General features: G+C 37.7%; 1 protein-coding gene across 1 annotated transcript; it reads left to right on the top strand.

Moving 5' to 3' along the window:
- The first annotated feature begins 285 nt into the window (after positions 1 to 285).
- On the top strand, positions 286 to 27,960 carry LOC585465 (LMBR1 domain-containing protein 2). The gene is made up of 13 exons (XM_030996022.1): positions 286 to 395; positions 2,008 to 2,565; positions 3,036 to 3,358; positions 7,080 to 7,247; positions 14,703 to 14,913; positions 15,589 to 15,738; positions 16,265 to 16,413; positions 18,201 to 18,450; positions 18,973 to 19,106; positions 19,737 to 19,845; positions 21,453 to 21,657; positions 23,340 to 23,513; positions 23,828 to 27,960. The coding sequence occupies exons 2-13, from the start codon at positions 2,392 to 2,394 to the stop codon at positions 24,043 to 24,045; spliced, it is 2,265 nt and encodes a 754-aa protein (XP_030851882.1). The 5' UTR covers positions 286 to 395; positions 2,008 to 2,391; the 3' UTR covers positions 24,046 to 27,960.

Here is a 27,960-nt window from a genome sequence, read left to right as displayed (position 1 = left end):
ATTGAATTATCAATAATTTGTTAGTAGACTAGATAATTATTTCTTAATCATTAAGTTTGAAATAAACATGCGTAATGTCGACCGAGCATGTCTTGTAGATTTGCAGGAAGCACATAGTCTGAAAGAGGATGATGACTAGATTTTCTACTAAACATAAACACATTTGCTAATGTTTTTTTTGTTGTATAGATTGTTATTCATTCTTAATTTTGTTTGGTAGGACAAAGGGAGGTTTTTCTGATATTGTTGTTTGTTAATACCTGACGTTATGCCAACGCCAGCTGGCGCTGTTGCTGACATTTACGTGGATGCTTTCGATCAACCAATTTTCATCGCGAACAATTGTAATTCTGCCATAAATTTATCATTTTATATCATCTCTGAATGTGCTTGAAGTAAGTATGGATAATTGTAAGAATACCAACCTACGTTTTATGACGTGTTAATTTTTGTTTGTATTTTAGAGAGAGAGTTTAGGCTTTCCAGATGCATTATCGACACAGCAGACATCGAGGGTCAATAGACAACACACGGTGTACATACACATAGTCTACATGCAGCTGCATCGTCTTCAGTTTGTGCTTGTGGTGGTGCCGGGCCCGGGCTGGGCTTGGCAGCTGTGTTACAGAAGGGTGCAGAAAAATGCAGAAGCTAGTGTTTTTAGTATAGTGTGATGATCTGGGCGCTAGTTCAGAAGTGTATCCAGACTTTGACCCGTAACTCTGGCGTGGAGATACCGTACTAAATTATACTGAAAATCGACTAGGTCTAAATCTATATCAATTGTTCAAGACAGTTATTGTCATGATTTAAAAGTCGTTTTGTTTCTTACGTGGCGTGTTTCATGTCAATTTTCTTATCTTTTTTGAGGTATTTTTTCCTAAAAACAAAACCATATAATATATTAAATATACACTTTCTCACAAGATTCACGGCAAAATGCTGCACGATGCAATTGCATACCGTACCGACGGTGGGGTGCCGGCGCGCGTGTGTTATTTAAGTTAGCGACTGTAGTCTAATTAATCCAAGCTATTTTCTACGTATGCGACAACCAAGTGCTGGTGATTGTACGTCACAGACAGATGTACAGATATTTGGGAGACTCTCCATTTGATTTTGACTTTGAGTTTGAGGCTGAGTGAGAGACAGTCTCAGAGTCAGACGTGCACTTACTGACTTAATAGTCTTGGCTTAGCCTTTTTAAGATCTAAATTAGCTTACAAAAGAAACAACATCAGTAACGAGGCAATTTTTCCCTGCCTAATTTGGCTTTTAAGTGGTTAATTGAAACTTTTTGCTACCTTGCGAAGCAAATGGTGGTTTCCTATTTCATGATAATGCCCCAAATTTTTTATCTCTCTGAAGAGTCTAAGTTCTGAAGTCCATTGCCTTTAAATGGTCCTGTGTGTGGATCATAACAAAGACTTATAAAAAACATGCTATAAACATTGAAGCATATTCACTTGCACGGTTCACAGTTCACACATATAGAGACATACATGTCGACTACAGTGTATGTGAATCTGCTTTTATTTACTTCACCGTGGCACCTCACACTGTGCACTGACTGACACACAGCGTAACATCATCCAGGGATAGCTTCTAAACTAGTTCTAGGAGCTTGACATGATAAGCAAAATTATACATTCCTCTTAAAACACACATTTGTATCTTTTATCTTTTGATATCATTTGTTTATATGTATGATTCATTGTTTTATTGATCTATTTACTTATTATCATTGTTATTACTATTATTATTATTTTTGAAATGCTGAAAGAAGGAACATGTAGGCATAGATCTGGGAGCCTAGCTCTTTAAAACACCCAATATAGGGCTTATAGATTATGAGCTTGAAAATAGTAAATAGGTATGGAATTTTATAATTCACATTTTACCTCTTTACTAGTTGAATAGCTCATGTTGTATAGATTTGGTAAGGTCAATTATATACAGTGTAGATAAAATAATAAACTTGTTTCCCTCTTTGTATTGGTTTTACAGAAATAGTCTGAATCAGCACCATAGAGCAGGCCATCGATCACAAGTCAACATTCTTGGAAGCGTAACTGGTATTGGCTACTCCTTGGCTCTTACTATCACCAGCAAATGAGATGCTTACTAAGAAAGCTGTAAAATAGGTCGGAATTATTGATGCTGCTCATTCAGCTCTGCAAGCTTAGTGACACAAGTAAAAGTATAGTTACATGGCTGAATATTATCAAAGACGATAACTGGACCTTTTGTCTCACATGCGAAGAAGAGAAGAACTTCCCTACATGTAGCTGTGATCTAGATTTGATTCATTCATCGTAGCAAGGAGATTATGTTTGATGAATTCATCGGTTACAAAGGAACTGCAAGACTAGACAAAGAGTAGGAGTCACAATGAGCGTTGGCCCCCTTGTGACCGAGATCCTTTGTGTGTTTGTGCTCGCTGCGTACCTCCTCCACAAGTATGGAGATTGGCGCAAGCAGCATCCTGCCGTTACCTTGGCAACCTTCATCTCCTGGTATTTCTCTCTCATCATCGTCTTCATGTTACCTCTCGATGTTACAACGGTGAGTCCATATGATAATGTATAGGGACACTGATTTTCCGCGATCACGGAAAACGGATGGAATTCAGAAAATGACCATTTGAAACGGAAAATGCAATTTCGAACGAAAAATCGCGGAAAACTCTATTACCTCAAAACTTTTCATTTTTCAATGAGAAAATCATAAAACTTACACTATTTTTGTGACTCGTTATGCAGACTCCATTTGATCATGATCGACAATGTCTTTTGAAAATGTTGATAATTGTATTGAAATTGCGAAAAGTAATGATCTTTTTTTTTAAGTATCATTTTTGCCTACATGTACCTGCACTCAGTCTCAACATTTGAGGAAATTGATAAATATTCAATCAAAGCAGACATACCTGTAGTAAAGCGATATCATTCTAGAATAGGTAATATACAATGTGTATTGGGAGTGCATAAAAAGCTGAGCTTCATCATTAACAATATTGTGTTGTTTGTTTTCAGACATTTTATTTGCAGTGCATGAAAGCTGCCGAATCCCCCACAGTACCGGACGTGACTCCTGCTTCACCGCCCCTCCAACAAATCCCTACAACGGACCTTCATGCAAAGCTGACCCAGGTAGGGCACACCGACAGTGCCCTAGGTACGACTAACCTGATGCTAAATGCATCCCTGATGAATTTAACTGGAGGAGGAGAGGGTTCTTTGAGGGATAGGAGGAGTTTAGCGGAGGAGCAGTGCAAGAAACCCTGGAGCTACGTCCCGGAAGATATCCTTCCCATCATCTGGAAGATCGTCTATTGGACTACCTTTGTGCTGACGTGGTAAGTGGCATGTTTTTTAGTTGATGGGTGTTCAAGAATGTGTACTTCATGTGGGTAATTCCATAAATCAGGGAACCACTATGTGACATTTTTTGGGTGTCCCAGTTATTCAATGAACCCACATGTATTTGTGGCTCTGAGTAAAGACTTACCGGTAAGTAGGGGAGTGAGATTGTAAAGTGATTTCCAAACGTAATATTGCATCATACCTACAGTGTAGAATCACTTGACAATCATACTCCACTTTTTAAGTCTCTACTCAGAGCCACAAATACAGTGTACATGTACATGTACATGTATGTAACTGGTTATGGAATTATCCATGTACAAATATATTTATATAATAATAATAATAATAATACATAAGATTTATAAGGCGCCAAAGCCACTTAACAGTCAAATGTTCAAGGCGCAGCTTGTGCAAGAGATGAAATATGTACATAATACATTTATACAAAGTGCAATAAGAAAGGTACAGACATGAAAGGTTATGGTAATCAATTATAAGCTAAATTAAACAGATATTTCTTAAGATTGTTAGCAGAGCTGCTATTTTTAATCCATTGAGGGAGAGTATTCCATAATGAAGGCCCAGCATGAGTGAAGGTTCGCTCCCCCCAGTTTGTTTTAACCCAGATTACATCAGATAGCCTGTACATAATTCTTTTTGGGGCATTCAGTTAAGTTGGGGCAAAAAGTAGGACCATATGTCCATGGACTCTGATACATGTATGAGTCTTCTTCTATGGAAGATGAAATCATCTGTTGACGATTTTTATTAGTGCAATGAAAATAGGAGTGTCCTGCCAGAATCATTCCTATTTCAGCTGCTTCTCTTCAAAATCTTTGACTAATAAGTGTTTCTCTTTGTTAACCAGCATTACATTGGACATCACATTTATTTTGTACTTTAGGTCTATAATATTGATTCACCATAGAGCTAGAGTACTTCTAAACACACATGTAGTTGGCTATGCTTGTCAGGCTAAGCTCAACGTGAGCAAACATTGTTATGATTGATAGCAAACATACATGTAGTGTCTCACATCAGGGGAGTGTTTCACAAAGACTAAGATCGACCTAAAGTTGGAGTCGGACTTAAGTATGGCAGGCCATTCATGCCACTGTTTGCTCTCACCATTATGATATTTAGATCCTGAAATAATTATTTACCAAAAAATGTAAATTCTGTAGGATTTGTGACCTTGTCCTTGTACTCACAGCGAGAGGTCAGTGACACAAAGACGTAACTCCATTTTGAGAAAAAGTGGTTTATGTGTCACTGAGCACATGAGTCTATGTTTCACGGCCATTGACTTCAATGGGGTGTTGGTTGGAGTTACATTGTAAGTCCTTGTGTTTCCTGGAAAGCCCACATTTTCTAAACATTTTGATATCAAAAACTCATTTTGGCAAAATATGGAGTTACGTCTTTGTGTCACTGAAACCTTGACTGGGTAAACTATCAAATTGTGAAATATGTTAGAAACAGAGGCCGAGCTAAAATATATACTGTACTGTACATGTAAATACATGTAGATAGATACCTGTAGATAGATAGATAGGTTGATAGACCAATCAATAAACAGGGGCTAATAAATCATAAATTGCCCATATAATATCTGGAAGAAATTCATCATGTATAAGAAAAATAATTAAATACTAGATTTTGTAGTTAATTACTTTTTATAAATCATTAACAGAATAGTTTGACTGAAAAGTACATTGTTATACATGTAGCCCCTTTATTTGTAAAATGATGATTTTTACCCCAATGCTGATTATGATCAGACAAGCATTAGCTTTTGCTGTAAGGCTGCAATGAGTACTTGAATACTTGAGTACTCGCACTGTTGACAACTACTCGGGTGCGATATCTCGTACTCGTATACACGGCTTTTTTTTTTTTTTTTAAGTGCCGATTTATTGTACAGTTTATGATTTGTGAAGGTTAGAGCAAGATCATATCTGGGGTTGATTGTAATGTAGAGATAAAGTATGTACAGCATGAGTCATAATGATTACACAATGTATGTGATCAAATATTAATTGATATTTGACTACGTACATGTACTTGATTTTTTGACTTTGACCTTTTTTAAACATACACAAACAGGAGAATGGTAGATGATACTATTGTGGCACCACATTTAAGCCGTAGTTTACACTATTGCATTCAGCCAGCGAACAATTGGTTGATTTGTGTCATTGAAGGCCTTTAGAATCCTTCATTATTTTCTTTGGTTACCCTTTTATTTATACATTTATGGTTCCCTCCCAGTTTTAATATAATTTCCCGGTTCATGTAATCGATAGTGTTTATCTTCCTCTCTTTTTTGCTGGAAACAGATATCTACTGATTGTTTTCATGCTGTGTGTATGATAAGTCATGAACTTGGCAGTAGAGATTATACATACATGTATGTAGATTTAACTAAAACTTGCTGCACATGCCCCAAATTTTAAAGATATGATTCAATAATTGAACAGATACAGTTTAGTTGCCTATATACATGTAGATACATGGTCACGTATTTAAAGCAAGTGTGATTTTTAAATAGTTTGCCCCTCAAAATGAGCAAACAAGCTGATTGTAATCTTACATAATTTAGCATTACTCCTTACAAGTTACATGTTTGTTCTCCACTGGGACTGTCTATCTGGTGCTTTTGAGCTAATGGGGAAATCAATTCAATACATCCCATCTGGCAATTGTTCAAAATCAAATATTAATTCAATTGATTCCATACACCCTGTACATGTACAATCATTGATCTCAACACACAAAAGAAAGTCAGTCATTAAAGAGTTAAGATTGTAACAGCAATGCATGTGTTGATGGCTCGTTGCACTTGAAGGAGGTTTCAAGGGGGAGGCAAGAATTCATTTCATGAGAACGCTTCCAATTCAGGAGTTGCAGTGACATTAAACTGTTGCACGTTACATGTATTTACTATTTAGACACCCTGTACCCATAGTGGGTAGTGCTTGACAATATCTTTGACATCATGAATCAAAATGTTGATTTAGATTAGATTTATTATTTTGATTGATGATAATGATGAATATGACAAGGTTGGTGCTTTTGCTGTTTGGTGGATACTGGACAGTAAGATTAATATTTCGAAAAACATGGAGTTGAATTCTTTCAAAAATCCTTACACTATGATGTACATTTACATGTATCTATGATTATTTAAATTTTTAAACTTCTTTCCAAACAGACTTCATATTTTGCTTAGGGAAATCAACATAAATTATAAACAATGTCACGTTTTTGTTGATAATCCTCAGAAATGTAATTTCCTTTTACATTTTATTACATATAAAACTAACTATTGAACTACTTGATGTGTCATGTTACAAATTAATTTATCAATGTTAAGTAATACCTTCAACTTTATTGATGAACACATTTTAAAGAACATTTATAGTTTATTATTTGTTTGCTGTATTTCCAGGGTCATTGTGCCCTTCATAAATTTGTACACCCAAGCTGCCAATTTTACAGTTATTTGTACATGTACCTTTAATAAGCTTGTTGAAGAACCATTATCTTAGAAATAAATTATAAATTCATTTTCTCTCTCTCTCTCTCTCTCTCTATCCCTTTCTCTTTCTCTTTCTCTCTCTGTCTCTGCATGTTTGTCTGTCTGTCTGTCTCTGTCTCTCTCTCTGTCTCTCCCTCCCTCTCTCTCTCTGTCTCTCTCTCTGTTTACAGGCTCATTATGCCCTTCATGAAGTCGTACACACAAGCTGGTGACTTTACAGTTGCAGGCAAGCTGAAAACTATCTTGGTGCAGAACGCCATCTGGTATGGCAGTTATCTTCTCATTTTCGGGGTCCTTCTCATCTGTGTGGCGGCCAAACCTGAACTCCAATTAAGTGGGTAAGTAGTGCACAGGAGAAAATAAGTGTGGCCTAGGTTATCAATTCTAGACATGGATGGAAATCAGCATAACAGACACTTATCAGTGCCCAAATTATAATATTTCTTAGGTGAGCATGCCAAACAGTATTTATGAGGCCTAAAAAAAGATGCTGTATTGCCCTTTATTGTCAAAACTTGGGTCGGTTGGTCGGTCGGTCGGTCGGAAATCTTTCTTTTAATACTTTTTTTTTTAAAACTCCCTCTTTGGGCTTATATTTCTCAGTTTTGAATGCTATAATACATTTTTTTTTTTTAAATGGGTAAAAAAAAAAAAATCTTTAAAAAAAAGGGCAATACAACATCTTTTTTTAGGCCTGATAGTGAAGCCAGCAGCCTTTACCTATCGTCTTTTTTTCCATGACATCACTGATCATTAACATTGAGTAAAGCCCCGTTGAGATATGATGCGGCACAACCTCTGCGTTTGTTGTGACATAAAGAGTATTAATATGCTTCTAGTCCAGGCATAATTTGATATGACCTCCCACTAATTGCAACAGAAAATGTCTCGACTGTTTTGTGCTCTTGGAGGTGTCCATTATAACATATCAAAAGTCTTAAGGAATCCGGGTGGGGGAAAGTGCCATGGCGGCCATTTTTTCAAAATGGCCGCCATGTATAACTACTGTTGTACAATTCTGGGGATTACTTTTTAACAGCACCTCATTTTACCATGCATAAGGTGTCATATGAAAGACAATTACATTTCCTACAAGATGATACCTCATTCAAAAGGTTTTGGGATGATTTGCTTCCCAATTTTGAGCCAAAAGTGTGATTTTTTACCATTTTTTTCAAAAATGTGAATTGCGCCAAAATACATATTTCTCCATATTTAATTGATTCTTATGCTAACCAACTTGAAACTTGCTGAAAAACTGTTCAGCATCCTAGTTGATACCATATCCAAATTTCAAGTGTATTACTCTTCAAACTAAAAAGTTATAGCGCTCTAAAGTTGAAACTTTGTTATGAGCCAAAATGGCAAATTTGGTTGCTAAGGGCTATCTTCTCCTTAGCAACGGTAACATATTGGCGTGAGAAATAGAATATATCACGAGAAATTGCTATCACCAAGCAGATGACTACTTTTATAGAAAGTATGATGTCAAATGATGCATATTCATCCTATTTTAATGAAAAATATCGCTTAGTTCCCGTTGCTATGGTAATAATATGCCTAGCAACCGATATAAAACTCATATTTTTGTTGTAAATCTAATATTTCCTATATCTCTGCTTCTAAATAACATAGAGTTTTGATTTTAAGTGCTAAACATACATTTCCAGAGACAAGGAATCAAATTAATTAAATTGTAATGAGCTAAACCTAGCCAAAAAGCCGAAACGGCAGCCATTTTGCAAAATGGCCGCCATAAACCTGATATTTCACAATATCTCCGCTTCTAAATGACTTAGGGCTTTGATTTTCAGTGCTAAATATACATTTTCTGGGACCAGGAATCCTTTGAAACACATTTCAATGAGCTAATCCTGACCAAAAAGCCGAAATGGCAGCCATTTTCCCAAATGGCTGCTATAAACCTGATAATTCCCAATATTTCTGCTTCTAAAGGCTTAGAATTTTAGTGTAAAACGTACATTTTCTGGGGCTAGGAATCCAATGACACAGATTTCAATAAGCTAAACCTGACCAAAAAGCATTATTCTGAGGATGTGTCAACTCTATACCATGGCATGCTGTATGCCTGATGGACAACGTAAAGGTATAGGTCATAATTATTCAAGGACATTATCTTGGAATCCTGTGACGAAAGGAAGGATGCCAGAAACAGTCAAAGCCCGTGTCCTCCATGTGCATGACCTTCATGCTGCAGATGCAGTGTACCACCAGGTCTGCAGTGTTAACTAATGCTGTGATGTCTCATGGAACAGACATACCTGATTTCAGTTCGGAGTTTGTCCAGTATGCTGCAGACAATGTAGACCACAACATCTGTACCCTTTATGGTAACAATACATTCCATGGCATGGGGATGATTGCTGCCATAACCCCAGCCACCAAGACCAGCAGACCTACCCTCAGGGCGCAGGTCACCTCCAGCGATATCTCCACGGTGGGACGAATTCCTATCCATTACCACAAAGAAGAGAGCCGCGGTATGACAACACTGGTATACCAGAAGGTGGTCAACATGAAGGCAAAGGGCCCAACAGCAGACCTTGATCTCATGTGGAAGACATCCATTATGTTCACCTCACCAAGACCGGCATGGTCTGGACTGATGCAGCTAGTGCATCATAGTGACCACCCCTGGAAATCATGGGTGATGTTTCTCCCAATGATCGACATGAATCCCAGCGATGTCACTTGCATCTATTCCACATTGAAGTTTGTGTGTGAGCATGCTTGTCGCCATGGTGTTACGCCCATCATCACCTTTGACCAACCACTATGGTGGCTAGCCCTCATGATCATTGAGACAGACATAAATGAGTTTCTTGTGAAGCAATCTATGCAGATAACGCGGTGGTACACATGATGTCAAGCAAGGCTATTGCACGAGCAATACAAGGACATCTACTTGTTGATGCAGCACTGAACGCCTTGATTTTGCCAGACGCACTTGGTATGCCACTCCCTCAACCATCTGCAGATCCACATGAAGTGGAGGAGACCAATGAGGCAACAGTGCCACCAGATGATGAGCCTACGACAAACGAAACTGCATGGAAACGCTGATCTGGATGAACGTGCTGCCCTCTACAAGAATCTGATCGAAGGTTCTGTGTCTGCAGAGGAGTTCTGCCAAGCTGATGTTTTAACCAGAATTAAGAAGCTCCTCTGGGCCAAAACCGAATCATTGAAGTCCTCTAGGACCGCCACACTTTGGCTACAGTACATGGAGATGGTTGACATACTACGGAAGTTTATGAGAGCAGAGCGCATTGGCAACTGGGCGTTGCACCTTGAAGCTGTGTCAGAAATGTTGCCCTACCTGGCAGCCTCTGGGCACAACCTCTACACCAAATCAATCCGCCTCTATGTGCAGCAAATGAGCATGCTCAAGGATGAACATCCAGATGTGTACCAACGATTCAAAGAAGGGTTCCATTTTGTCAGAAGAATTGAGCGCCTATGGGCTGGTCTGTCCGTAGACCTCACCATCGAACAGGTCCTAATGAGGAGTATGAAGACGGCCAGCGGTGGCCTGACGAGAAGGCGAGGCATGACAGAGCAACAGCGTCTCATATGGCTGCTCTCCATGCCTGCCTGTGCTGAAGTCAACAGTGCTATTCAACAGCTCACAGGTGTCAACTATAACACTGGTGAACAAAATAAGGACATGACAAATGCTAGACAAGCACGTGACATGAAAGACACACATGCAGTTATCAGCTGTCTGAAAGAGAGAAAACCCTTCAGCTCAGATCCGAGCTTGCGCAGCATTTCGACAGGGTACATGCAACCAGAAAAGTCAATGTGGATTCAGCAAAACCTGTTGGAACAGCAATCCTGACCAACATGGATGGACAAATTGCTGCTGACTACACATTCAAGAGGAAGGATCAGGCCATCACCTTGGCTTTGAAATCGGCAGTAAAGATTGATGGTGAGGCAGTACAAGTGGATCCCCAGCTGCTTTTCTAGCGACTGACAATTGCTGCAAAAGCTACAGAGGCTCTAGAGTCTGTGTTCAAATATGAGCTGTGCAGTTACCCACCAACTCTGTTTGATTCCTCACTGCTGCTCCGACAGCCACAGAAGCCAGTGCTAGCAGATGTTATCTGGACACTCCTGACAAAGGATGCATCAGGAATCACAGGCCAAGTCCACTACGTGTTGGATGTTGGGACTCTTGTTCAGCGCATTCCATATAGGCACGTAGTTCAACATACAAATGTATCTGCACGTAATACACAGAGTATGTCCCAAAGAAGTATGGACAGGCAACAGTCGTGTTTGATGGATATGATGGTACATCAACAAAGGGCACAGCACACCAAACACAAGCAAGGGGAATGCTGGAGCAAAGGTGATGTTTGATGAAGATATGCAGGCTACAATGAAGAAGGAACAATTCCTGGCAAACAAGACAAATAAGCAGCACTTCATCAACATGCTCAGCACCAAAATACGGGCAAAGAACTGCCAGACACATCATGCTGCAGGTGACGCTGGTCACCTCATAGTGCAGAAAGCAGTGGAGTCTGCAGCCACCACTGATACTGTGCTGATCGGAGATGACACAGATCTACTCATCCTGCCCATCTACCACACCAACCTCGAGTCATGTGACCTGTTCTTCCAACCCGAGCCAAAGAAGAATGTGAAGAAACCGCGTGTCTGGAACATGTAGTCTGTCAAACAGCAGTTAGGCCCCGATGTATAACAGCACATTTTCTTCATGCACGCTCTTCTGGGATGTGATACTACTTCCTGCGTGCATGGCTTTGACAAGGGAGCTTCCCTTCACAAATTCAAAACCAGTGCGCACTTCCGTTAACGTACAGCAATTGTGTTTGACAGACCGACAGCGTCCACCGATGATGTTGTAGATCGAAGCAGGAGAGAAAGCCCTGGCATGCCTGTACAATGGGAAGCCTACAGAGTCACTCAACGTGGCGCGACAAAAGCGGTTCTGCTAGAAGGTCGCCTCCAGCATTTCTCATGTGCAACACCAAAGTCTACCGCCCACATCAGCAGCAGCGAAACACCACAGCCTTCGTGTCTACTACCAGGTCCGGCAGTGGAAGGGCATTGCAGCTGATGAGCTACAACCAGATGACTGGGGTTGGCGGGAAAGAAGTGGAGGAGTAATTGTGCTCGTACGGACGGACTTGCCACCAGCTCTGGAAGAGCTCCTCAAGATGATCCGCTGCAACTGCCAGATAGACTGCAGCAGTCTGAAGTGCATGTTGCTGAAATGCACCTGCAAGAAGCAGAGCATAGAGTGCTCAGCGGCATATGTGGCAACTGTAGAGGGTCAGCATGCACGAACTCAACCCAAGTTGCATGTGACAGTGATGACGATGATTAGACTTTTTGAGGAAGATTGATGGATCGAAGACGGTAGTCTGATGCTATGGTAACTACATGCAGTATTATAATAATTATGAGCTATACATGTACGTTGTCCATCAGGCATACGGCATGCCATGGTATATAGTTGACACATCCTCAGAATAATGCTTTTTGGTCAGGTTTAGCTCATTGAAATGTGTTTCAAAGGATTCCTAGCCCTAAAATTCAAAGCCCTAAGTCATTTAGAAGCGGAGATATTGCGAAATATCAGGTTTATGGCGGCCATTTTGCAAAATGGCTGCCGTTTCGGCTTTTTGGCTAGGTTTAGCTCATTAAAATTTAATTAATTTGATTCCTTGTCTCTGGAAATGTATGTTTAGCACTTAAAATCAAAACTCTATGTTATTTAGAAGCAGAGATATGGGAAATATTAGCTTTACAACAAAAATATGAGTTTTATATCGGTTGCTAGGCATATTATTACCATAGCAACGGGAACTAAGCGATATTTATCATTAAAATAGATGAAAATGCATCATTTGACATCATAGTTCCTATAAAAGTAGTCATCTGCTTGGTGATAGCAATTTCTCATGATATATTATATTTCTCATGCCAATATGTTACCGTTGCTAAGGAGAAGATAGCCCTTAGCAACCGAATTTGCCATTTTGGCTCATAATAAAGTTTCAACTTTAGAGCGCTATAACTTTTTAGTTTGAAGAGTAATACACTTGAAATTTGGATATGGTATCAACCAGGATGCTGAACAGTTTTTCAGCAAGTCTCAAGTTGATTAGCATAATAATCAAATAAATATGGAGAAATATATATTTTGGCGCAATTCATATTTTTGAAAAAAATGGTAAAAAATCACACTTTTGGCTCAAAATTGGTAAGCAAATCATCCCGAAACCTATTGAATGAGGTATCATCTTGTAGGAAATGTAATTGTCTTTCATATGACACCTTATGCATGGTAAAATGAGATGCTGTTAAAAAGTAATCCACAGAATTGTACAACAGTAGTTATAAATGGCGGCCATTTTGAAAAATGGCCGCCACGGAACTTTCCCCCACTAGGATTCCTTAAGACTTTTGATATGTTATAGAGGACATATTTCTGGGTATAAAACAGTTGACAGACTTTCTGTTGCAATTAGTGGGAGGTTGACCCCTTTTTTTTCACGAAATGCCTGGACTATTCACAGTCTTGTATCTTATAACACAGAGCTCAGTAAGTGCATGCAGGATCTTTGTAGCCATTTGTAATAAACGGTAACAAATGCAACAGTTTTTTTTTTGGGCATATCAGAACAAGCCTTAAAGGTACTATGTCCCTTTTGCAGCCAACCTCAAATTCTGTAGAACTTTGCAAGAATTAAGAATATGTCATGTATGTCCTATCTGTGAAATTTAAACGTTAGCAGTGTCCTCATATTCAAATTATGCAAGGAAACCCGTTTACTTGCTAGATTTCACTGTCAGACACTATTGAGTGACTGACTGGCTTTTTTTCTTCTTTGGCAATAACATACATGAAAAGAGTTGTAAAGGGTACATGAGCATTTGTCTACATCAATAACCCAGTTCTTGTGATGGCCAAGATTAAACTGATTGAATCTTTGCGCAGCATAAAAAGTATGACCATTCGGTACAATTGTCTGAAAATCAAGACTATTACTTTTGGGCTCTACAGCCCTAAAGTCGATTTGACAACTAATAGTCATTATTTTCTCACTTGAAGACATTTTCAAGCCCCACCTTTTTTAGGGAAGTTCTAAATTAGTATTATCTTTCAAATGCAGGTGGAATTTAACTTTTTCATTTTTTTGGCTTGCAAATGGGACATAGTACCTTTAAGGCTGCTTTTTTGTCAGTGTCAACATCAGTATTGATTTTAACTGATCATCATGATCAACAACATTACTTGGTTGCAATGTAATCAGTGCAATCAATGTCATCTTATCAACACATATGGGCAATCAACATTGTCCCCCCCCCCCCTCCCATTCAGAGTCTAGCTAATTTGGGCAGGCATTCAATATTACGCTGTCTTCTTGATACCTACCCCAGCTAGCTACAATTAAAGCCCCACTGTACTACTTGTAGCCACTTGCTCCCTCTACATGTATATAGAAAACCATGCCTAAGCGGGGCCTGTTGGTCCCCTATGATCCTCTTTTTCTTAATTGAGAGCTGAGTTGATGAGATAACCATCTGTCAGTGACCACGCTAATCCCTCTAATCCTTCCTGGCCAAACTAGTGCAGAGTGGCTTTAAGATCAGAGGTAGACAAAGATGCTATTGGCATATGTAGTCAAAGGTTCTGGTGAAAAACGTCGCAGGTGTTGCATTATGTTACGAGGCCTATTAAAACATCAAGTCATTTTTTAGAAACAAGTTATTTTTGTATTTCTTCACAGGCAACAGCTTCAGATCATCGGCATCACAGCAAGTAACACCTGGGGTCTGTTCCTCCTCATCCTGTTGCTAGGATACGGGCTGGTGGAGGTACCTCGTCAGTGCTGGAGGGAGTCCAAGCGAGGTTACAATCTCGAGCATACCTACTTCCTACTGGCCAAGCTCAGCACAGAGAAGTCGGAGGCAGATGAAGATCTGGAAGACATCTTGGAGGTAAATTGATCCAGAATTTTTTTTTTTTTTTTTCAAATGTGTTGTACCACCATTTATAAGGTTTGTGTGTGTGTTTGTTACTCTTTTATTTGGGGGATAGAATATATGAGTTTTATCAGTCTGTAGCAGTTGTAGAAGTAGTAGACATAGTAGTAGTAGTAGTAGTAGAAGTATAAAAGGTTTGTGTGTGTGTTTGTTACTCTTGTATATGTCACTTGTCACTTAAAGATATACATGTAGACCAGTAGTGGTAAAATTGGGGTTCAAGGGTTTTTGGTGCAAAATATCCTTTCAATATTGTTTAAAATATTGCCTTCAGAAGTTTAGATGGTACTACTTCAACCTAAATTTGCAAAAAAGCAGAAATATATATATATGTATGCCCAAATGTTCAATGTTGAAGTGCATTTGCGATATCTCTCTTGGCTGGATCGATATGATAATTTACCAAATATTTCAATTACCCGGTAGTAGGCGGTCTCCCAGCAAAATTTGTACCATCGCGTATTAGTCAAAACATATTCTTTCACATGATTGGTACTACGAGCTTCCATTTCATTTTTTGAGAGGGGGGCATTTCCAGAACTGGTCTACTATACCTTTAACATGTTTCGCAGTAGGTCCTTTCCTACGTTCACTGTATTGATTGGTACTTGTATTTATCCTTGGCACCAGGACATCCGCAGAGCCTCCGACGCTGTCAGATACAACCATCCTCTGCGCAAATATGTCAACACGGTGGTTTCCAAATGCCCTGACGAATTCCAGGACTCCCTTACCAAGCATTTGGATGACTTCCAGGAGTATGGTGACCAACGTGTTCAGGTACACTGGTTATGCGCCGTAACCATTTGATCTTTCTAATTCAATTCAATTCAATTCTTTTCATTCATCCAAATTCACAAGAATACATGGAAATTCGTTTTGATCACACATTGTACAAATACGTAATATATGAGAAACTATATCATTATGTTTATAATTTGGGGGGAGTTTTTTTGTCGCTGTTTATAGGGGATTTAAAAAAAAAAATCCGCCCGACCGCCCGACCACCCGACCCATGTTCTGGCACTTACAGGGCAATACAACACCTTTTTTTGTTAGGCCTTAGTGTGTTTAATACTGTTGTTCAGACCACCTGTCCCATTCTCCTTGAAAAATGAATGATAGAAAGATATGGAAGGTTGGTAGAGTTAACCCATCCCTATGCTTCCTCTATCGATCCATTCTGGTTATTGATGATGGATTTCTTGGAAGCCCAACAGATTGATATTATACTAAATATGTGCATGTATATGTCTTGGAAATGTGCCATATGAATCCATGTATAATTATCGTTTCAATCATACAGCCGCCGTCAGAGAATGAGTTGGTACGTCTGCACAGTAAAGTCATGTTTGCCGTTCAAGCCAAACATCGAGCAGACACGCAATGGAAGGTCCTCGTCAGGGGAGCATTCTTTCTAGAGGACTTGCAACGAAATGAAAAGGGCAACACATCGTAAGCATTCAGTTCTATATATAAACCACAATAATTCAATATTTTAGATACGTTGCATAAAACTCAACAAAGTAGTGTGCATATACATGTATGTAGATTTGGTTCATTTTTATTGTGTACAGCTTAGAAAAAAAACATACTGCTTTCTAAGTTTCTAAATATTTTGTTTGAATTTCCACTTTATCTTTAATCTACCCCCTTAAAATCACTTTTCTACAAAATTTCTGATTAAAAAAAAGAAAAAGAAAAAGAAGAGAAAATACTCCAAAACTGTTTATTGATATGCAAGGGTTATAAGAAATATGGAGACATTATACATGTACATATGCAGATTTGCATTTATTTGTGACAAACATAAGATGTTTATCGCTTTGTGAGGGCCTCCGGTCCTGAAAAGCGCTATATAAGAACGAGCTATTATTATTATTATTATTATCTATTCTTCATAGAATTAGATAAACTGTAAAACCCAACACTTGCAAATGTCAAATTTCCCTGTTGTGATTCAGTTATCTTGCTACATGAAACTTAGAATTCTTAACTGCCCCAAGAGCTTCATACAGTACATGCAAACATTTCTGGGGGGTGTACAGATACATGTAGCTGACAGATGCAGCTCAGAACATAAGTCATTGACATCACTTGAACCACTAACAAACTTCATTTAAGTGACTCGGTAACGTTGCCTCAGATTCTGAAACAAAACTCCTGGGTTTAGCTCATGCTGCAATCATAATTATAAACCTTTAGGTCAGTCAGAAATCCCATGAGTTTTACATGCCGATCGCCTGTCTGATTATCAAGATAATTTATGATTGGAAATCGAAATTTCATTTTTTGTTTTCCTAACGGTTATTATTACACTACAGTTTATTGGGGAAAATGAGTATGGTAAAACCGGTCACTCAAAGATTTTTTACTTTTTTGAGGCACTTCATGAATTGTGAAGTGCAATGTTTTTAGGGACTACAATATCACACCATATCACAGACAGTGATAACGCGTAGGGCCATGCATCTCAGATTTAACATTGTTAAATGATGCCTTTAATGAGTGATGCAATGTCTCAAAGTTTCAATGGTCGAATGCATACTATCTGTAAACCCCAACTTGAAAGCAGGGGGGTGTTTCACAAAGATCCAATGTCAAACTTATCTCTAAGTTGGACTTAAAAATTATAGAGATCCATTTGTAGGCTTAAAATGAAATATATTAAAAAGCAGAAATTCTAGTATTTTAGACTTGTTATAAGTTACACATCAAGAACATGAAATCTCCTTGATAAAAGAAAATATGAATGATTTTGAATCAACATTTTATCCATTTTAAAATAACTTTTACAAATTATTTTCATAGATGCTAACGGCTTTCCATAATTGTTAAGTCCAACTTAGAGATAAGTTCAACAAAGACTAAGATTGAATTTAAGTTAGACTTAACTATGGCAGGCCATTCATGCCACTAGTTCCTCTGACCATTCCTGGCATTGGCTTCTCTAGGGACGTACAAATCGTGGTCACAAATCTACAGAATTTACTCTTTTTGATAGTTCGTTATTGAAGGAAAAAATATTATCTAAAGATCATAATTGTGAGACCAATGGTGAGAGCAACCAGTGGCATGAATGGCCTGCCATAGTTATGTCCAACTTAAATTCAATATTAGTCTTTGTGAAACACTCCCCTGGTGTTATAGTAGATGCACTCTACTCTCAATCTGGAAACCCTGCCCTTTACAATCTGCCCCCAAATCTTAATGATCTTCTGTCTATTTTTTATCAACCACAGTCAATTCCATCATACCTTTGACCCCAAATTCAACACCCTCGAGCAGTTCATCTGCACCCCTACGGTAGAATGGTACTGGCGAGTTTGGTTCTTACCCACAGCCATGAAGGTGATAGCCGTCGTCTTGGCTCTCTTCTCCCTCATGGTCATCTGGTCTGAGATGACCTTCTTCAGCATTAGTCCCGTTCTCTCCCTCTTCGCCATCTTCGTTGACAAGGCCAATGAAAACTACAACTTCCTCTGTATTGAGGTAAGGTTGAAGAATGGAATGATATACAAACTTACAGCTGCATAATATGCCATAACGCTTACCGGTATTACAGTATAACAGTATACATTTAAATCAGCTTTGAATATTTTGTCATCATAAATGATTTTACGGAAAAATCTCAACGTATGAATGAAGAAACATGACATTTCTCATCTATCTTTCTAATCGTTACAATTGAGTAAATGCTGAAAATATCGTTTCCACTCTGTTCTCATGCAATCTTGAGTTATAAGTGTTTTAAGTTAAGAAGAAAGGTTTTTTGTTATCATCCCATTGTTTTGATTTTTGTATTCATTCCCCCAAATGCATGTTATTTTTTTGTTTTTGTATTTTATTATAATTTTGATTCTTTTGGTCAAGAGTCTGAATATTTGTGATTGTTATGTGCCATCTGCGCATCAGTGTATTACTGGCAGGATTGTTTAAGCTTTTATTCTCTCCCTCCTAATTCTCATCTTTTGAACACCAATTCTGATTAAAGTAATTCTTTCTTTCCCAAAGGTACTCTGTATCATCATCATAGCATACCTGTGTGTATGCTCCTACTACACTGTCTTCAAGGTTCGTGTGTTTAACTACTATCATCTGGCATCCCATCATCAGACGGATGAGAGTAGCCTTCTCTTCTGTGGCATGTGAGTTCTGCTGCTCTCAATAATATTTTTTCCTGGGGCATTGTCAGTATATATATATATATTTAAAAAAAAATTATTTATTTTAATTTAAAAACAAACATACATGTATATTTATTTATTTTTTATTTTTTTTACTTTATTTATTTATTTATTTATTATTATTATTATTATTAATATTATTAGTATTATTATTATTATTAATATCATTATTATTATTATTATTATTATTATTATTACTATTTTTTCTTTCTTCTTTCCATCAACAATGTTTCATGGCATACTTTATTGCCAGCACATTTTGAATGTGGGAAGGATGGGGGGGGGGGGGGGGGGGGACATTTTTCATCAGTACTGTGAATATATATTTTGATTCTTCATCTACTGCTTGCGAGCTGGTAGAGTCGCTGTCCGGCAAGCAGTAGATGGCAGGTTCAAATCCCGCTGGTTCCAAGATTTTTTCTGACTTGTTTTTCAATTACAGATTAATCAATCGATCTTATTTACTGGGTGTAAGCCACAAATATGTTCAAACTATTGAAATTTCTCCCAGGAAGCATTACAGTGATGTTTGTGAAATATTACCTTGAAACTTGCCCCATAACATTATTAAATTGTATATTAACTTCTCAGGATGCTGTGCCGATTGACTCCTCCTCTTTGTCTCAACTTCTTGGGTATGATCCATCTCGATGATCATGTGACTGGACAAGAGGACCTGGTCGAGACATCCTATACTCTGGTGAGTTTACACTCCAGCAGCTTTTCAGTGTTACATCAGGGGGGTGTTTCACAAAGATCCTAAGTTGAACTTATCTCTAAGTTGGACTTAACAGTTATGGAAAGCCATATAAGCATCCTTGAAAATATTTTGTAAAAGTTATTTTAAAAGGTTTTAAATGTTGATTTAAATCATTCATATTTTTTATTTTCCTGGGACATTTCATGTTCTTGATGTGGAATTCATGAAAAGTCTGAAATACTTGAATTTTCGCTTTTTAATATATTTACTTTTAAGCCTACGAATGGCTGTCCATAATTTTTAAGTCCAACTTAGAGTAAAGTTCAACTTAGGATCTTTGTGAAACACCCCCCTGCTTTCAAGTTGGGGTTTACAGATAGTATGCATTCGACCATTGAAACTTTGAGACATTACATCACTCATTAAAGGCATCATTTAACAATGTTAAATCTGAGATGCATGGCCCTACGCGTTATCACTGTCTGTGATATGGTGTGATATTGTAGTCCCTAAAAACATTGCACTTCACAATTCATGAAGTGCCTCAAAAAAGTAAAAAATCTTTGAGTGACCGGTTTTACCATACTCATTTTCCCCAATAAACTGTAGTGTAATAAAAACCGTTAGGAAAACAAAAAATGAAATTTCGATTTCCAATCATAAATTATCTTGATAATCAGACAGGCGATCGGCATGTAAAACTCATGGGATTTCTGACTGACCTAAAGGTTTATAATTATGATTGCAGCATGAGCTAAACCCAGGAGTTTTGTTTCAGAATCTGAGGCAACGTTACCGAGTCACTTAAATGAAGTTTGTTAGTGGTTCAAGTGATGTCAATGACTTATGTTCTGAGCTGCATCTGTCAGCTACATGTATCTGTATGTGTGCAGTGTCTTTAATAGTACCACCCCTCTTATGGTTAACCTCTCCATTATCAGCTTACAAACAAGAGCATGGTTATCAAATGAAAGATAACTCATCAAATTGCTTTACTACATTATGTGCTGCCGCTATATATGTATCAAGTGAGACTTGTTATCCAGGCAATATCGTAATTTGATTTCCTATGTTGCTTATAAATTGATAAGTATAATGTATAGAGAGACATTTTCTTAGATAACATGTAAATCGTTTTGAAGATGAACTGTTTGCAATCTAGTTTTTTGTTTGGAGTGGCAGATGTGTAATTCATTCCCCTGAAATTGCATGGTCTACTGACTACTGACCTGTCAGTATGCCTTCAGGAGAAATTGTATGTCAAGAGGAGTGTTTCACAAAGACTAAGATCGACTTAAAGTTGGACTTAATTATGGCAGGCTGTTCATGCCACTGGTTGCTCTCACTATTGGTCTCTCAATTATGATCTTTAGATGATAATTTTTTCCTTCAATAATGAACAATTATGTCAAAAAATGTAAATTCTGTAGATTTATGACCACAATTTATATGTCCCTTGAAAAACCAATGCCAGGAATGGTTAGAGGAGCTAGTGGCATGAATGACCTGCCATAGTTAAGTCCAACTTAAGGTCGGTCTTAGTCTTTGTGAACCACCCTCAAGGACCATAGTACTCATTCTTTAAATTCTCATCTGCCTTCTTGTAGATCATGGGTCGTCACATCGATGTGCTACCCTTCATGGCATCTGGGTTCTACATCTATTACCCGATTCTGGTAGCTATACTCTGCTTGGCTACATACTTTGACCTGGGCAGCAGGTGCCTTTCTTGCCTCGGCTTCCAGCAGTTTGTGGGCGATGATGACATGACCAAAGATCTAGTGGATGAGGGCAGGGAGCTTATGAAAAGGGGTGAGTTTTTTATAGTCAGTATAATCATATGGTGGAGTGGTGGTGGTGGTGATGGTAGTGGTAGTGGTAGTGATACATGTGGTGGTGGTGGTATTAATGGTGTTGATGGTGGTGGTGGTGGTGGTGGTGGTAGTGGTGGAGGTGGTGATGGTGGTGGTGGTGGTGACGGTGGTGGTGGAAGTAGTAGTAGTACTGCAGTAGTAGTAGCAGCAGTAGAAGTAGTAGTAGTAGTGGTAGTAGTAGAAGTAGTAGTAGTAGTAGAAGTAGTGGTAGAAATAGAAGTAATAGTTGTAGTAGTAGTAGTAGTAGTAGTAGTAGTAGTAGTAGTAGTAGTAGTAGTAGAAGTAGTAGTAGAAGTAGTAGTTGTAGTAGTATTCTGGACATCCAGAGGCTTGTTCACATACATGTATATGCCAAAAAGAACCCACAATTTGTAAGTTTTTTTTTAAAGCCTATCTGCACTAGTTTGGCCAGGAGAGATTAGACCTCCCTGCATGGTCACTGACATGTGGTTATATCATCAAATCAGCTCTCAATTAACATAAGAAAAAGGGCACGGGGGGGGGGGGGGGGGTCCAACGGTCACAGATTAATTAGGCATTGTTTGTTATATATAGAGGGCGCAAGGTAGCTATACTCCTGTAGTGCAGTGGGGCTTTAAAGCATACTGCTCTTCATATTTTTTGTATCGTTTGATACACAGATCAGATGAAGGAGTATGCATAGGACCCTTGTTGTGTGCAACTACTTATCTAAATCCCCACTTGCTGTTCATATTGTACACACAGGCCTGATAAAAACCCGATATAAATCGGTTTCCTGATTTTTTTAATTTTTCCCGATTTTTCCCCGATTTTTTCTTCCCGATTTTAAAAAAAAAAAAAATCCAGAATTTTTTTTTTTTTTTTTTTTTACCAATTTTTTTTTCCTTCCCTATTTTATCCTGATTTTCCAGATTTCCCTCTTATTTTCTCTATTCTTCCCTATTTTGCCCTATTTTTTCCCCAATGTTCTTACTCGAAAGGGGGGAAATGTTGTTAGATGCCATTTTTTCCCCACGAATCCTCTTTTTTTTTTACTCAAGGGGGGCGTGGTTGAGGGGAAAACAAAAAACTTATTTTTTTTTTAGTGCTCACTATCACCCCTGACACAGTAAGTTGTTTATTGTGGTGTGGTACGAACAAGCCTCGAGTCAAAGCTGAGGGCCAAAATTGTAGAGATGCATACTGCACAAACTCTTTGATTGGTCATCATTGTAATTGACTGATGCATTTTGAAAGGCATACGATATAACTATAGGCTAGAGTTTCTCTTTGAAGCCAGGGTATTTGTACCGACACTACTTCAGATCTATGTATACTGCCATCTGCTGTCCACAATGTCCCAATAGGGACTTTTAGATTTGCACAACGACAACGTGGATTGCTACAATCGACGACCTTTTAATGCACTGCCTTGAATGGACGTCACACGTATTAGTCCACGCAAATCTAAAAGTCCCTAATGTGTTTGTCCCACAGCCATGTCCCACAATGCATCATGAACTGCATGACTCGCGTGTGATGATACTTGGGTACAGGAACTGGAAATCGCTCTATGTAAGCCCTCACCCAAAGATGGTAAAATAACCTGCCTTTAACAGAGTATTTGATGTCACATAAATTACTCGTTTGTTTTTGCAGAAAAAAGGAAGAGGGAGAGAGCTGCCCACAGTGAAGAGAGGAAGAAGACCTTTTCAAAATTTAGTTTACAGGAGAATGCTGAAGCTAACCGCAACAGTCGTCGCTTCAATAACCGAGGATCAGGAACGGACAGTGACACCGGACATAGCAACTACAGCACTGCATCAACCAAAGGTTAGTTTCGTCAGCCGGTAGCATGTTGTTATGCCATAGGAATCCGAATCTGAATCTTTATTTTGTTTTCAGACTGTTTTCAATAAGAATCAGTTTGAAGGATGAAAAAGAAGAACGATTTCTACACCCATGCAGGCTACATTTTGCAAGATAAACATGTTGCATGTTGCATGTTGACAAAAAATGTGTAAAATAATCAAATCAATTACCCATTGTCATGTAAATTCAAAATACTCTCTTGGTTCTGATATAAGTATAAGAAATTCACCCATATTTCTCTTTGCTCTTATCTCCACATTCGCATACCTGTACAGCCAAATACACCAGACACAAAAACCGAGTAGATGATAAAGTCGAGATCATGGGTGATGAAGAGCCAGTCGATTACAACGAAGAAAATGCCTCCCAGTTTGTGGATGGGCTTGGTGACTATTCCAGAGGTAAGGCGAGCAACGGCAAAGCAGCGCCTCCGAGGCGTGGTCCAAACTTCAGCTCCAATGCAAAGCCCAAGAATATATTTGACGACGTTTGAATCTGTGTTGATGGTGTCTCGTACTGTCTTGTACTGTCGAGTGAGCAGTTAGCCGAGTGCAATGTGTGTTCGTGTTTTCATGGCTAAGGTTTTCTCATTATTTAAAAGCATAAAGAAGCAAAGTGTATCGTTTATATTTAAAATACATTAATCTGTACACTAGCATGTGTCAATACCAGGAAAAATATGATTACTGCTTATTTCCTATGACCTTATAACAATAGTAAAGCATGTTTTATAAACATATTTACATTATACTGTTTTCAGTGTTTGCTTGTCATCACATACTACATGTATTTTGAAGGGATTGTATGACATAGCTTTATCTATTTCCATTGGTTTTATGAAATACTGTAGTTTGAGATCTCATATGTTGAAACGATCCGCAAGCTGTAGGTAAACTTTGAAAGTACATGTAGTAGATATATCTGCTGACAGATGATTGCCCATTCTTGAGAAAAAAAATCTTCTTCTTTGCTGGTACATGGAAATAGATCTGAATCGATGGATAGGTATTCTCTTTTATTGTAGGTTTTATTACAGCTAACACTAATTGTTTAAAAACAGGGTAGACTTTTGTTTGTGGAAAATGTTGAAGATGTGAACATGTTTGTGAAGTAAATGTAAACTGCCATTAATTGCTGCCCAGATGTTGTTTATTAAAAAAAATCTCATATTTATGGTGAAAGTGTCAACAGATTGACGTGATCACAAATCAGGTAGACTTATAAAACAATGCTTGCATCCTAAGTAAAAATAAAGCCATTTCAATTCACGTGCTCAAAGCCAGAAGAACATTGTTTTGTTTCATTAAACACAATGGCCCGGATTCACAAAGGAGGTTTAGATTTAACTCATGGTTTAAACCCTCATTTACATAACCCATGGTTTAAAAATTAGCGCAAAATAAGCGTACATTGCCTTCCGCGCATCTTATATTGGACCTCTGACTTGTGTCACGCTTATTTTGTGCTTATTTTTAAACCATGGGTTATGTAAATGAGGGTTTAAACCATGGGTTAAATCTAAACCTCCTTTGTGATTCGGGCCAGAGTGTCATGGACTATACCCTTCCTGGTCTCAATAGAAGAATTCTCTTGTTTCCACAACCTCAATTTGATGTAGATTGTTTGGCACGACTAAGGGTTAAATATGTGCCTAGTACTGGAAGAAAGTGGGGAAAATATTTGTATTTAGTGGAAACTCTTCAGTCTGTTTAAGAGGAAAAAATCTGGATTGTGTTTGTTTGTAATTTTTGTAATATGCGATGCTATTTGTACTAACACAGAGGGTTGATGTATGATGTGTGGAAGATAAAAACAACTTTAAAGTTTTTGAGCGTCAAGTAACGCCTGGCTGGAATGCTCCCCAGGGAGTAGAGATTGTGCACACAGTGTGTGCGGGCAAGCCCTGAATCCAATGACCGGGGTAATAGTATATTTGTAAAGCGCTTTGAGACATTGTATTAAGCGCTATATAAAAGCTAAATATTATTATTATTATTAAACCCTACAAGCTGAATTTGCAATTGTCTTCAAAGTGAGAAGAGAAATACGATTATCATTTTCATTTCATTTTGTCACCAGTACAAAGATAGCATTACAATATTTATTTTTTCCTTAGGTCTTCTCGAAAATGAAAGCATGAAAACATCAAAAAGTTCTTTTGTAGCAGAAAGAGGGCAGTCTGCTCCAAAAAATTTGTGTATTTTCTTTACAATTGCGAGTGTTTTCTTGAAAGCTTTACCTTCTCTATAGGCTGTTCCAATTTCACTCTTTTGCTACCTCCTTAATCAGTATTTGACATAGCATATAAATAAATTATTAACATTTGTACAGTGCTTGTGTGGTAAAATTATTCTCATACATCATATGTAGCTACTTTACATATTATGGTTAATATTCAAAGATGTAGAAGATGAAAATATTTAGAATTTATGTTTTATATTTGGAAGAAATGTTCAATTCATTATTTATTTTTTTTTTTTTTCATAATTGAGTTTCGAGATGTACCTGCAAAATGAAATAGATACTGTCATTAAAGGGATCCGGTAACACTATCTTAGCTCATGCTGCAATGATAATTATAAACCTTAAGGTCAGTCAGGAACCCCATGACTTTTACAAGCCCATCGCCTGTCTGATTATCAAGACATTTATGATTGAAAATCGAAATCAAATTTTGTGTTTGCCAAACGGTGTTCATAACACTACAGTCTATTGGGGAAAATGAGTTTGGTAAAACCGGTCACTCAAAGGTTTTTACTTTTTTGAGGCACTTCTTGATAATTTTGAAGCTCAATTTTTCTAGGGCTTCAATATAACACCATATCACAGACACTGATAACATGTACGGCCGTGCATCTCAAATTTAACATTGTTAAACGATCCCTTTAAGATCATTTACATTTTCACCAAGAGGAACAGAAAATGTGGCCATTGTAGACAGATGACATTTCTTGACTGGTTCTAAAATGCTAATTTCTTTCTCAAGGGAAACAAAACATATGGCCACTATAGACAGGTTGCCATTACAGAGAGGTGCCAACTAAGACAGGTTTGACTGTAGAAGTAAAGAATTAAGAGCAGCAGTGAACCAATTGTTTAAAACTTCATTGAATCCATTAGGAACAGATTTGGGTCTCATAGCTTGAAACCTAGCATTTTTGTTTGTTTTTGTGGTTAACATATTAATGGATTTGTATGCATCACATTTCAGAATAGAAATTTACAGAACTGTTTCATTCAATTAAAATAGAAATAGTTGATTGTACTAGAGACAATTCCTGTAGTTCATGATAAAAAACAAACATTTTTAACAGGGTTTAAGTCTTTTAAAAATCCCATCCTGTGGAAAAAAGTATCATTTTTCTGAGATTACACTAAAAAGAGTAGAACGAAGTGAACTAAAGAGTTTGCTTCCAAATTGAGACAAGTTTTATCAGTCAAATCAGTTATGCTCACTTTCAGCATGACTTCATTACAACTTATACCAAATATCCTTCGAACCAGCAACATAAGCCTGTGACGTTGTAGCAGAGAATACAACGCCAGAGAAATACATCAGAACCGTCAATCCAACAAACTATGCTGAGTTGGACAGAGATTATTAGGGCAATGAAAGCATACTACATAGAGAGATATATTATGTATTTATTGATAATTCTTATGTCATCAAGAGATCATATGTCATTATGTTACTATGAATTTTATTTCTTGAAGAATATCGAAGTAATTTTATACATTTCAAATTGATATTCTGTCGAAGGTGCTGAAGAACAGACAGTGCAATCTGGTTCATTAAAAGTTTTGTTTGAATTCTCATTTTAGATTTTTCACTTTTGTTAAAAAATGTGTCACGAAACTACAATATGAATTTATGAGCCTTATTTAGGAATTGTGTTTTCCATTAAGTAGAAATTTCTAATGTATGTTAAGTTACGTGTAGATTTACAAAAAAGTAACTAGCATTTTTGTGATCTAAAAAATATTATTGTTCTTCTTATTTATTAATTCAGAAGGAAATATTTTCATGAAGTATGCTTTGCATTCCGAATACTATACCCACTGATAAAAACCTGAGGTGTATATGGCAAGGTTGTCATGTAGAATATGTGTTTTACTGTTTCACTCATTTTCGTTTCTGTACATGATTTGCAAGTCAGTGTGGGTGGTGTAGTGTATATTGTGTATCATTACTTTCAAATGGATTATAGGGCCGAGAAGTATTCATTTATTGTGACACTGTCCAAGTATGATTTACTATATCTATATATATATATATCAGAAGAAAAAGGAAATTAATACTGAGCATAATAACGATTCCTATGATTTAACATTCTATTTACATGTACATGGAACAGTACTTGAGTATCTTATGTAGGAGAAGAATAATAAGTCTACATGTATGCTACCC

The sequence above is a fragment of the Strongylocentrotus purpuratus genome, unplaced genomic scaffold, assembly GCF_000002235.5.
Source record: "Strongylocentrotus purpuratus isolate Spur 01 unplaced genomic scaffold, Spur_5.0 spur5_scaffold_3, whole genome shotgun sequence".
In the NCBI taxonomy this organism is placed as follows: domain Eukaryota; kingdom Metazoa; phylum Echinodermata; class Echinoidea; order Camarodonta; family Strongylocentrotidae; genus Strongylocentrotus; species Strongylocentrotus purpuratus.
This window is presented reverse-complemented; position numbering and strand designations above follow the sequence as displayed.

Excerpts from the sequence above, each read along its gene's own strand:
- LOC585465 (XM_030996022.1), top strand. The coding sequence starts at position 2,392 with ATGAGCGTTGGCCCCCTTGTGACCGAGATCCTTTGTGTGTTTGTGCTC. Across the intron at positions 15,739-16,264 it reads ATGGTGACCAACGTGTTCAG|CCGCCGTCAGAGAATGAGTT; the intron begins GTACACTGGTTA and ends TCAATCATACAG. Across the intron at positions 23,514-23,827 it reads CAGCACTGCATCAACCAAAG|CCAAATACACCAGACACAAA; the intron begins GTTAGTTTCGTC and ends ATACCTGTACAG.